Source organism: Heptranchias perlo, chromosome 16 (genome assembly GCF_035084215.1).
Source record: "Heptranchias perlo isolate sHepPer1 chromosome 16, sHepPer1.hap1, whole genome shotgun sequence".
In the NCBI taxonomy this organism is placed as follows: Eukaryota; Metazoa; Chordata; class Chondrichthyes; order Hexanchiformes; family Hexanchidae; genus Heptranchias; species Heptranchias perlo.
Genome location: NC_090340.1, coordinates 11,253,754 through 11,266,954, shown reverse-complemented (window position 1 = coordinate 11,266,954; position 13,201 = coordinate 11,253,754). Strand labels below are relative to the sequence as shown.

Below are 13,201 nucleotides of genomic sequence, written 5' to 3'. Positions count from 1 at the left end.
GGCTCTGAGCTAGGACATGGGGGTTTGGACATGGAAAAGTTGAGTAAGTTGTGGAGAAGTGAAAGTCTGTTAAATTCAAATGAAATGTTTTACCTTCTTTGTATCCAGTGTGAGGTCTAAAAGCGTTTAAAATGAAACACAGTATATAATTTGTAATGTAAATGTACAAAGTTCTCTGAGGGAGTGTGCTCCCAGATCTCGAAATACACCACCAATTCTGTGCCTTCATAATTTGTATTTCTCCCCCAGACTTTCATGTGCTTGCGTGTTTTATTCCCTCCAGTACTAGTGAAAGAATGTTGGTCATATCTACAGCTCAAGTTCGAAGGCCCATGTAGCGAATTGTGTTCACATGTAGCAGGCTTATAGTCGAGGTCATTCATGCACTACTTGTAATGACTGCATTTGTCCTGTCTCATCCTTCTGTATGAGAGACTTGTAATATGAGGGTTTGCTGTTAACTTGTCGCTTGGACTGAAATAAAACCAAGCATCGGTGCAGCTCAGAATGAGGTGGTGACGCACTATATTGAGACTGTGATTTGACTGCAGGATTCTGATGCCTGTCATCAAAAAACACTTAAAACAAACTGCAGGAGCTTCCCAAATGGCTTAGTTGGTAAAGGGAGTGTGTCACTGGACCACACAGACCAGCAGGGCCGAGGTTCTATCCCTCGTCCGTCCCGATCTCAGCCAGCCAGCAAGCTGTTGAGCACTACAGCTGGCCTCAAAGCACTGGGAAACAGCCAGGATCTCTGCTTCTGATCACTATCCTGTGACCTCTAATGGCAAAGAAACATCTGAGGATGTTGTCTTGGCTCACGAATGATAAGTGGCCTATTTTGCAACCTGGCACCCTGGAACTGTTAGCCCAACTTGCTATGCTCAGAAAAGGAGCAAAGTGGGTGGAAGAACACTTTCCCGAGGAACCCTACCTGTCATATATAGGATAATGATAGAATCGTACAGCACAGGAGGAGGCCATTCGGCCCATTGTGCCTATGCCAGCACTTTGAAAGAGCTATCCAATTAGCCTCACTCCCCTGCTTTTTCCCCATAGCCCTGTAATTTTTCCTTTTCAAGTATTTATCCAGTTCCCTTTTGAAAGTTATTATTGAATCTGCTTCCACCACCCTTTCAGGCAGTGCGTTCCAGATCATCATAATTCGCTGCGTTAAAAAAAAAAAATTCTCCCCACCTTCGCCTCCTCCACCTTAGTTCTTTTGCCAATTATTTTAAATCTGTGTCCTCTGGCGATCGACCCTCCTGCCAGTGGAAACAGTTTCTTTCTATCTACTCTATGAAAACCCTTTATAATGGATATGTGCTACTTGAATCCCCGATGCACCCTAGTTATGTGCTCTACATGTAAACACTCCTAGAATGTTACTCTAAATCATTCCTAGTCACGATTATAGACCTGTGGTGCTTTGTTTCCTTTCTCTTCCTTCCACTCCTTGTGAAGAGCTCTTCCTGCTCTATGTGGGAAATCAGGGACCCTTCCGGTGTCCCTGACGACCATGTGTGCGGGAAATGTATCCAGCTGCAGCTGCTGACAAACTGCATTGCGGCACTGGAGCTGCGGATGGATTCATTAAGGAGCATTCGCGATGCTGAGAACGTCGTGGATAGCACGTTTAGTGAGATGGTCACACCGCAGGTAAAGGTTGTACAGGCAGGAAGTAATTGGGTGACCACCAGGCAGAGTAAGAGGAGCAGGCAGGCAGTGCAGGGGTCCCCTGTGGCCGTCCCCCTCTCAAACAAATATACCGCTTTGGATATTGTTGAGGGGGATGACTTATCAGGGGAAGGCAGCAGCAGCCAACTTCCTGGCACCAGGGGTAGCTCTGCTGCACAGGCTGGGAGGAAAAAGAGTGGAAGAGCTACAGTGGTAGGGGATTCTATCGTAAGGGGAACAGACAGGCGTTTCTGTGGCCGTAAACGTGACTCCAGGATGGTTTGTTGCCTCCCTGGTGCCAGGGTCATGGATGTCACTGAGCGGCTACAGGGCATTCTCAAGGGGGAGGGTGAGCAGGCAGAGGTCGTGGTCCACATTGGGACCAACGACATAGGTAGGAAGGGAGATGAGGTCCTGCATCAAGAATTTAGGGAGCTAGGTAGCAGATTAAAGAGCAGGACCTCAAAGGTTGTAATCTCTGGATTACTCCCAGTGCCACGGGCTAGTGAGTATAGAAATAGGAGGATAGAACAGATGAATGCGTGGCTAAAGAGTTGGTGCAGGAGGGAGGGTTTCAGTTTCCTGGATCACTGGGCCTGCTTCTGGGGAAGGTGGGGCTTGTACAAGTCGGACGGGTTGCACCTGAACCAGAGCGGGACAAATATCCTTGCGGGGAGGTTTGCTAGCACTGTTGGGGGGGGTTTAAACTAACTTGGCAGGGGGATGGGATACAGAGTGGAGCTACAATAGGGGGTGATGTGCAGCCAAATATAGAGAAAAAAACAAGTCAGCTTGGAAGACAGGGCAAATATGTGAGGGCAAGGCTGGATGGCATCTATTTTAATGCAAGGAGTCTTGCGAATAAGGTGGATGAACTGAAGGTGTTGATAAACACATGGGAGTATGATATTGTTGCTGTCACAGAGACATGGTTGAGGGAGGGGCAAGACTGGCAGCTCAATATTCCGGGGTACAGAATCTTCAGGCGAGACAGAGGGGGAGGTATAAGAGGAGGGGGGGTCGCAATATTAATTAAAGAATCAATTACTGCCATAAGGAGGGATGATATATTAGCAGGTTCCTCTAATGAGGCCATATGGGTGGAGCTTAAAAACAAAAAGGGGGCAAGCACTTTGATGGGAGTGTACTATAGGCCCCCAAACAGTCAGGGGGAGATAGAGGAACAGATATGTAGGCAAATCTCAGAAAATTGTGCAAATAATAGGGTAATAATAGTGGGGGATTTCAACTTCCCCAATATTAACTGGGATACTCAGAGTGTAAAAGGCTTAGAGGGTACAAAATTCTTAACGTGCATCCAGGAGAGCTTTTTGAGCCAGCATGTAGAAAGTCCTACAAGAGAGGGGGCGGTACTGGACCTAATTCTAGGGAAAGTGGCCGGCCAAGTGGAAGAAGTGCTAGTTGGTGAGCACTTTGGTGAGAGTGACCATAATTTGTTGAGATTTAAGGTGGTCATGGAAAAGGACAGGGAGGGGCCGGAAATAAAGGTTCTAAATTGGGGGAAGGCCGATTTTAATAGGATAAGGCAGGATCTGGCCAAAATGGACTGGGATCAGCTGCTTGTAGGAAAATCCGCGTCGGAGCAATGGGAGTCTTTCAGAAGGGAGATTGGGACCATACAATGGCAACATGTTCCCGTAAAGGTCAAGGGTGGTTCCAAGAACTCGAGTGAACCTAGGATGTCAGGGGATATACGAGAATGGATTAGGAAAAAAAGGAGGGCTTTTGGCAGATACAAAAGGCTAAAGACGGAGGAAGCCCTAGAGGAGTACAAAAAGTGCAGGGGGATACTTAAAAAAAGAAATTAAGAGATCAAGGAGGGGCCATGAAATAACACTAGCGAGCAAAATAAAGGAAAATCCTAAGATGTTTTATAAGTATATTAAGGGTAAGAGGATGACTAGGGAAAAAATAGGGCCCATTAGGGACAAAAATGGCAATCTGTGTGTGGAGCCGGCAGATGTAGGAGGGGTTCTAAATGAATTTTTTGCATCTGTTTTCACTATGGAGAAGGACGATGTAGACATAGAAATACGGCAGGGGGACTGTGATATACTCGAACATATTAACATCGAGCGGGAGGAGGTATTGGCGGTTTTAGCAGGCCTAAAAATGGATAAATCCCCAGGCCCGGACGAAATGTATCCCAGGCTACTGTGTGAGGCAAAGGAGGAGATTGCGGGGGCTCTAACACATATATTCAGAACCTCTCTGGCCACAGGGGATGTGCCAGAGGACTGGAGAACCGCTAATGTAGTACCATTATTCAAGAAGGGGAGTAGGGAAAAACCGGGGAACTACAGGCCAGTGAGCCTAACATCAGTGGTAGGAAAATTATTGGAAAAAATTCTGAAGGACAAAATTAGTCTCCACTTGGAGAAGCAAGGATTAATCAGGGATAGTCAACATGGCTTTGTCAAGGGAAGATCATGTCTGACTAATTTGATTGAATTTTTTGAGGGGGTGACTAGGCGTGTGGATGAGGGTAACGCAGTGGATGTGGTATACATGGATTTCAGTAAGGCCTTCGATAAAGTCCCCCACAGGAGACTGGTCAAGAAGGTACGAGCCCATGGAATCCAGGGTGCCTTGGCACTTTGGATACAAAACTGGCTTAGTGGCAGAAGGCAGAGGGTGATGGTCGAAGGTTGTTTTTGTGACTGGAAGCCTGTGGCCAGTGGGGTACCACAGGGATCGGTGCTGGGTCCCTTGCTGTTTGTGGTCTACATTAATGACTTGGATATGAATGTAAAAGGTATGATCAGTAAGTTCGCTGATGATACAAAAATTGGTAGGGTGGTAAATAGCGAGGAGGATAGCCTCAGTCTGCAGGACGATATAGATGGGTTGGTCAGATGGGCGGAACAGTGGCAAATGGAATTTAACCCGGAAAAGTGCGAGGTGATGCACTTTGGAGAGACTAACAAGGCAAGGGAATACACAATGAATGGGGAGGACCCTAGGCAAGACAGAGGGTCAGAGGGATCTTGGTGTGCAAGTTCACAGATCCCTGAAGGCGGCGGAACAGGTAGATAAGGTGGTAAAGAAGGCATATGGGATACTTGCCTTTGTTAGCCGAGGCATAGAATATAAGAGCAAGGAGGTTATGATGGAGCTGTATAAAACACTGGTTAGGCCACAGCTGGAGTACTGTGTGCAGTTCTGGTCGCCACACTACAGGAAGGATGTGATCGCTTTGGAGAGGGTGCAGAGGAGATTCACCAGGATGTTACCAGGGCTGGAGCGCTTCAGCTATGAAGAGAGACTGGGAAGATTGGGTTTGTTTTCCTTGGAGCAGAGGAGGCTGAGGGGGGACATGATTGAGGTGTACAAAATTATGAGGGGCACAGATAGGATGGATACTAAGGAGCTTTTTCCCTTCGTTGAGGGTTCTATAACAAGGGGACATAGATTCAAGGTAAAAGGCGGGAGGTTTAGAGGGAATTTGAGAAAGAACTTTTTCACCCAGAGGGTGGTTGGAGTCTGGAACTCACTGCCTGAATGGGTTGTGGAGGCAGGAACCCTCAACATTCAAGAAGCATTTGGATGAGCACTTGAAATGCCATAGCATACAAGGCTACGGACCAAATGCTGGAATATGGGATTAGATTAGACAGGGCTTGATGGCCGGCGCGGACACGATGGGCCGAAGGGCCTCTATCCGTGCTGTATAACTCTATGACTCTATGACTCAATGCTGAAATATATTTCACTGATTCTGTTGCATCTCTTAAGAGCAAAGTTGATTTGTGATTCCAGGTGATCTTAAAAGACTTGGAAGTGCTGGCTGAAATCGCCTCTTCTCCGGCAGGACAGACAGAAGGACAGGATTCGTATGAGAGCACCCAAAGTACCCAATCAGAGCTGCACATTCCTATTTCTTCCTCCACTCCATTGAACTCTTCCAGTAAGTGCCAAGTTGGTCAGTTGTCACATGACACTCCTATACTGTATAGGTCGGCTCAGAAACTTGGGTACATGTCTGTCCACTCATCAAGATAAAGTGGTGGTGGGAATGCTTTTTAATGAAACTTCATTCAGACATTTCCATTTATCCATGCAGTCTGTCAAATAAGGGAGTTTAAAAAGGCAGAAAGGGATAGACCAAGTAATTACAGGCCAGTCAGCCTAACCTCGGTGGTGGGCAAATTATTGGAAAAAATTCTGAGGGACAGTATTAATCGTCATTTAGAAAGGCACGGATTGATCAAGGACAGTCAGCATGGATTTGTTAAGGGAAGGTCGTGTCTGATTAACTTGATTAAATGAATGTTTTGAGGAGGTAACCAGGAGGGTCGATGAGGGTAGCGCATTTGATGTAGTCTACATGGATTTTAGCAAGGCTTTTGACAAGGTCCCACATGACAGACTGGTCAGAAATGTAAAAGCCCATGGGATCCAAGGGAAAGTGGCAAGTTGGATCCAAAATTGGCTGTGCCAGGAAGCAAAAGGTAATAGTCATTGGGTGTTTTTGTGACTGGAAGCCTGTTTCCAGTGGGTTTCCACAGGGCTCAGTACTAGGTCCCTTGCTTTTTGTGGTTATATATCAATGATTTAGACTTAAATGTAGGGGACATGATTAAGAAATTTGTAGATGATACAAAAATTGGCTGAATGGTTGATAGTGAGGAGGAAAGCTGTAGATTGCAAGAAGATATCAATGAACTGGTCAGGTGGGCAGAAAAGTGGCAAATGGAATTCAATCCAGAGAAGTGTGAGAGAGTGCATTTGGGGAGAGCAAACAAGGCAAGGGAGTACACAATAAATGGGAGGATACTGAGAGGTGTAGAGGAACAGAGGGACCTTGGAGTGCATGTCCACAGATCCCTGAAGGCAGCAGGACAGATAGATAAGGTGGTTAAGGTGGCATACGGGGTATTTTCCTTCATTAGCCAAGGCTTTGAATATAAAAGCAGGGAGGTTATGCATGAACTGTATAAAACACTAGTTGGGCCACAGCTTGAGTACTGCATACTGTTCTGGTCACCACATTACAGGAAAGATGTGATTGCACTAGAGAGGGTACAGAGAAGATTTACGTAGATGTTGCCAGGACTGGAGAATTTTAGTTATGAGGAAAGATTGGATAGGCTGGGGTGTTCTCTTTGGAACAGAGGAGGCTGAGGGGAGATTTAATTGAGGTGTATAAAATTATGAGGGGCCCCATTTCCCTTAGCAGAGAGGTCAAAAACCAGGGACCATAGATTGAAAGTAATTGGTAGAAAGATTAGAGGGAAGTTGAGGAGAATTTTTTTCACCCAGAGGGTGGTGGGAATCTGGAACCCACTGCCTGAAAGGGTGGTAGAGGCAGAAACCCTCATCGCATTTAAAAAGTACTTAGATATGCATTTGAAGTGCCGTGACCTACAAGGCTACAGACCAAGAGCTGGAAAGTGGGATTAGGCTGGACAGCTCTTTTTCGGCTGGCACAGACATGATGGGCTGAATGGCCTCCTTCTGTGCCGTAAATTGCTATGATTCTATGAAATTGCATATACATAGTGCTTTTAACATAGTAAAACCTTACAAGGTGCTTCACAGGAGTGTAATCAAACAAAATTTGACACCGAGCCACGTAAAGAGATATTAGGACAGGTGACCAAAAGCTTGGTAAGAGGTAGGTTTTAAGGAGTGTCTTAAAGGAGAGAGAGGTAGAAAGGCGGAGAGGTTTAAGGAGGGAATTCTAGAGCTTAGGGCCTAGGCAGCTGAAGGCCCGGCCGCCAATTGAGGCACAAAGGAAATCGGGGATGCAAAAGAGGCCAGAATTGGAGGAGTGCAGAGATCTCAGATGGTTGTAGGGCTTCATGGCAGACTGAGGTTATCGAATGGTCCACAGAACTGGATGGCTTCTGTGTGACTGAGGGAGGTGGAGCAACTGGCAAGGGCTCTGTCATGGAAAAGTGGGGATCTGGAGTTTTGATGGGGATCAGGGAGTATTGATGAATTTCTCTCGATTCAATGGGTGTGGTAGAGTCCATGATAGAGTAGATTGTACATGGCCTGTGGAAGGAGCAGGCTTGATGGGCTGACTGGCTCTTACTTGTCCAATGCTTTTTCATGTTAAATGTATTCAGAGATAAATTGTAAACTCCTCATGTGAATGAGAGGATTTCTTTCCCTGAGTTTTGTAGAGACTGAATTGCTCAAAATTAAATGAATTTTGGCTGCTGACTTTATCTAATTCCATTTCATTTCCCCCTGTTAACTGCTGTTAGGAAAAGTCCAGTTAATTCCAGTACTCAAATGGCAGTGTTTTCTCTACATATATTCACCTCACACAATGCACCTCTGTGCTCAGTGGTTGGAAGATTTAAAAAGAGTATTTGCAGAGAAATCTATTGTCTCCACACGATTCAAATTGAACCGCTATGTTGCTATGATCTGGAATGCACTGCCTGAAAGGGTGGTGGAAGCAGGTTCAATAGTAACTTTGAAAAGGGAATTGGATAAATATTTGAAGGGAAAAAACTGCAAGGCTATGGGGAAAGAGCAGGGGAACGGGACTAATTGGATAGTTCTTTCAAAGAGCTGGCACAGGCATGTTGGGCCGAATGGCCTCCTTCTGTGCTCTGATTTTATGATAAACTATGAAGATGTGTCGGCCATAGACCAGAATGTCCTGTGGAAGTGCAAATCCACTGAGTTATCAGCCTCCTTGCAGAGGAGGCCGATTGCGGTTTTGTATTTTTCAGCCTGGATGAGTACCTGATTTTGAACCTTAACGTCAATTTCTAGGTTCAGTCCTTACGCGGTCCAGTCTTGAATGTAAGGAATCGAAGTAGAGTAAATGTGGAAGGAATCTGCCCCCTGCCTGCCAGTGATGTGTCGGAGCGGAATCCCTTCACTGTGTGCATTAGATCGCTGAGCTCTTCCGTATGGCCACTCGCTCTGGCTGAATCGCTGAATGAGCGAGCAGCTGCAACTTCATCTCCCTGTCTCCACCGTGCTGTCAGCACTGCACCTCCCCATCCAGTGGTTGACTTGAGCAGTATTGGAGGGAAGTCACCTGACTGCCCTCTTGTTTGGGAAATAACACATACCACAGGAGAACATTAAATAGATAAATGCATTAAAAAATAGCAGGGCTGAAATATGGATCTCTGACATCCGTAACCACTTTCTGTGTTCTCATCTTGTTTGAATATTTTCGGGCAGATTCCTTTTAAAGTTGGCATAGATGCCCTGTTCCCTTTCCTTATGATCGCACTTTGCTTCAGGGAGATACTTAGATGCTTAGATGCTTCACTGTCATTGAGTGTAATTCGCACAGTATTTATGGATAATCTTTCTTTATTTTTCACACTGGCCTTCATAGTTCAGGGTGTTGCTGAGGAATGTAAAAATGGAAATATTACTTTAGGAATTGACTCAGCAGTCTTTATGTCCAGTCCACCAAATAAGACAAAGACTTGCATTTATATAGCTCCTTTCACGACCTCAGGACGTTCCAAAGTACTTTACATACAAAGAAGTGCTTTTGAAGTGTCGTCACTGTTGTAATGTAGGAAACGTGGCAACCAAGTTGTGCACAGCAAACACTCACAAACAACAAGGTGACAATGATCAGATAATATGTTTGTGATATTGATTGAGAGATAAATATTGGCCAGGACACCAGGGAGAACTCCCCTGCTCTTCGAAAAGTGCCGTGGGATCTTTTACATCCACCTGAGGGGCCAGACGGGGCCTCGGTTTAACGTCTCATCCAAAAGATGGCACCTCCGACAGTGCAGCACTCCCTCAGTACTGCACTGGAATGTCAGCCGAGAATTTGTGCTCAAGTCCTTGGAGTGGGACTTGAACCCACAACCTGCTGACTCAGGCAGGAGTGGTACCACTGAGCCACGGCTGACACCAAATCGATGGTTCCTCCTCTACAGCTCGCCTCTGTAATTAAAGCAGCGATTGAGTCGGGATTTATTCAGGGTGACTTGTTTTTCCAGAGGATTTTAATTTGAATGTTTTTGCTGAGTTGTTTCCACTTCAGTTGGGGTTTTTCTTTCCTCTTTGTGTTTCATTGTTGACTAAGCCAGTGAGTCATCCCTTTTGTTAGCAGCAAGCAGTTTAAAATGACATTGCGTGCGTTGAGAATAAGCTGGCAATGCTGGGCAGAGTCTGTGTCTGGGCAAAATCTGGCACCTTTCTCCCCTTGCTGATTTTCTCCTTTGATCTGCAGACACTCAGACACGGTCCCATGGGTACCAGCAACCCTCTGGTATCTTGCCCAAATGGACGTTTTTGTGGGCAAGCCGACAGAATGAAGGTCTAGCAGGGCATTCAACTTCGGAGGACATTGAGGCTGAACCTGACCCTCTTCTCACCAGACGTCCATTCCAGCAGCGAGTGTCCTGGCCAACCTCCCATCCTCCACCCCCACCCCCCCATAAACTCCAGCTCATCCAAAACTCTGCTGCTCCTCCTCCAACACCTCTCCTCCGTTGTCCAGCTGGGTGGGACGGCCCTCGCCTGTTTCCATTCCTATCTATCCAGTCGTAGCCGGAGAATTTCTTGCAATGGCTTCTATACCTGTTCCCGCACCGTTACCTCTGGAGTCCTCCAAGGATCTATCCTTGGCCCCCTCCTATTTCTCATCTACATGCTGCCCCTCGGCGACATCATCCGAAAACACGTCAGGTTCCACATGTGCACTGACAATACCCAGCTCTACTTGACCACCACCTCCCTTGACCCCTCCACTGCCTCTGTTGTCAGATTGCTTGTCCGACATTCAATCCTGAATGAGCCGCAATTTCCTCAGGCCCCTGCTACAAACTCCATTCCCTAGCCACCAATTTCTTCATCTCTCCCTGGTCGTTGTCTCAGGCTGAACCAGAACTTTTGCAACCCCGGCGTCCTTTTTGAAGCTGACCCATACCTACTCCATCAACAAGATCGCCTACTTCCACCTACATAATATTGCCCGTCTCCGTCCCTGCCTCAGCCTATCTGCTGCTGAAACCCTCATCCATGCCTTTGTTACCTCCAGACTTGACTATTCCAATGCTCACCTGGCCGGCCTCCCATCTTCCACCCTCCATAAACTTGAGCTCATCCAAAACTCTGCTGCCTGTACCTTAACTCGCACCAACTCCTGTTCACCCATCACCCCTGTGCTCTCTGACCGACATTGGTTCCTGGCCCCAACACTTCTATTTTAAAATTCTCATCCTCGTGTTCAAATCCCTCCATAGCCTTGTCCCTCCCTATCTGTGTAATCTCCTCCAGCTCTACAACCCTACGATAACTCTGCGTTCCTCCAATTCTGGCCTCTTGTGCATCCCTTACTCCTTACTCCCTACCCCCACCATTGGTGGCCGTGTCTTCAGCTGTCGAGGCCCAATCTCTGAAATTCCCTCCCTAAGCCCCTCTACCTCCCTCTCTTCCTTCAAGTCCCTCCTTAAAACCTACCTCTTTGACCAAGCTTTTGGTCACCTGTCCTAATCTTTTTATGTGGCTCAGTGTCAATTTTTGTCTGATTACGATCCTGTGAAGCACCTTGAGACATTTTGCTACGTTAAAGGCGCTATATAAATGCAAGTTGTTGTATCAACTACTGCTCACCCTCATCCGCATCGCTGGCCTACATTGGCTGCCGGTGCCCCAACGCCTCAAATTTCAAATTCTCATCCTTGTAATTAAATCTCTTGATGGCCTTGCTCCTCCACCAGTTCTACAACCTTCCCCAGAACTCTCCGTTTCTCCGACTCTGGCCTTTTGTGCATCCACTCCGCCTTCGACCCACCACTGGAGACCATACCTTGAGCCCCACACTCTGTAATTGACTCCCTAAACCCCTCCACTTCTCCACCTTCCTCTCCTCTTTAAGGTCCTCCTCAAAACCTGCCTTTTTTTGGACACCCCTCCTAATATCTTCTTCTTTGAGTCAATATCCATTTTGTTCCCTACGTTAATGGTGCTATGTTATTGCAAGTTTTTGGGTCACTGGATAACCATTGGTTGGGGTGGGGAGCTCTGTCTGATTTTAATGTTCATTTTTGATCTTTGCTCGGGGCCCTGAGGTTTACTGTAGCACTGGTACTGCTGCACTAGCTGAGGTCAGTAAACTCAGCACGGTACAGGGTCAAATCTGGAACCTTCCTAGTCTTTATGGTTGTGTAGTACATCATTTGGCACCGTTACTCACAGTAATCACAGGAGCTCATGTGTTGTTTGAAGAGCTGTTTTTGGACTTGGACTGAATGAGTAAATCTTGCTCATCAGAAGTAAGATGAAGAATTAAGTCTGATAATGAAGATGAAATGATTCAATAACTGGAATGAATAGAAGAATTAGCTACTTCTCTCCCTATCATTTCAAAAAAAAAGTGCTCGGCTTAAGTACCCCTAGATCTGAGACAAGCAAACCTGGAGCAGGTGTCCTGCCTTTGACTTGCACTGTTTATTCTTGCCCCTTTGGTCACAATGTGTGAGGGCTCCTGTAGTGAGGTCTTGGGTTGTCAACCAAGGGTGCTTAGTTTGAATTCCTCTTTGGTAAAAAGTTCTACATGTGTAGTCCTGTTGAGTAAGAGAGTCACCCACAATGAGCTCTAACCAATTGTTAAATAGGTGGTAGCATTGCTGGGAAGTCAATAAGAGTCTGTGCCAGCTCATTGAAAGAGCTATCCAGTTCGTCCCACTCCCCTGCTCTTTCCCTTCAAGTATTTATCCAATTCCCTTTTGAGTTATTATTGAATCTGCTTCCACCACCATTCAGGCAAAGCATTCCAGATCACAACTCGCTGCATAAAAAATGTTTCCTCATGTCGCCTCTGCTTCTTTTGCCAATCACCTTAAATCTGTGTCCTCTGGTTACCGACCCTTCTGCCTCTGGAAACAGTTTCTCCTTATTTAGTCTATCAAAACAGTTCATGATTTTGAGCACCTCGATCAAATCTCAACCGTCTCTGCTCTAAGGAGAACCACCCCAGCTTCTCCAGTCTCTCCACATAACTGAAGTCCCTCAATTCTGATAGCATTCTCGTCAATCTCTTCTGCACCCTCTCGGAGGCCTTGACATCCTTCCTAAAGTGTGACTTGAACACAATACTCCAGCTGAGGCCTGACCAGTGTTTTATAAAGGTTGAGCATAACTTCCTTGCTTTTGTACTCTATGCCTCTTAATAAAGCCCAAGATCCCATATGCTTTTTTAATAGCCTTCTCAACTTGTCCTGCCATCTTCAAAGATTTGTGTATCTGCATCCTCTTTAAAATTGTACCATTTAGTTTATATTGCCTCTCCTCATCCTTCTGACAAAAATGTATCACTTCACACTTCTCTGCGTTAAATTTCATCTGCCATGTATCTGCCCATTTCACCAGTCTATCTCTGTCCTCCTGAAGTCTGTTAGTATCCTCCACATTGTTTTCCACATTTCCGAGTTCTGTGTCATCTGCAAACTTGGAAATTATACCCTCCTACCCAGGTCATTAATATATATCAAAAAGAGCAGTGGTCCTAATACTGACCCCTGGGGAACACCACTGTATACTTCCCTCCAGTCTG

General features: G+C 46.1%; 1 protein-coding gene across 1 annotated transcript in view; it reads left to right on the top strand.

The window, feature by feature from the left end:
* Positions 1 to 13,201, top strand: part of vac14 (vac14 homolog (S. cerevisiae)) — a 296,601-nt gene that overhangs the window by 104,570 nt on the left and 178,830 nt on the right. The window contains exon 13 of the mRNA XM_067998261.1: positions 5,458 to 5,605. Coding sequence (XP_067854362.1) covers positions 5,458 to 5,605 — 148 coding nt within the window. The remainder of the gene's footprint in view (positions 1 to 5,457; positions 5,606 to 13,201) is intronic.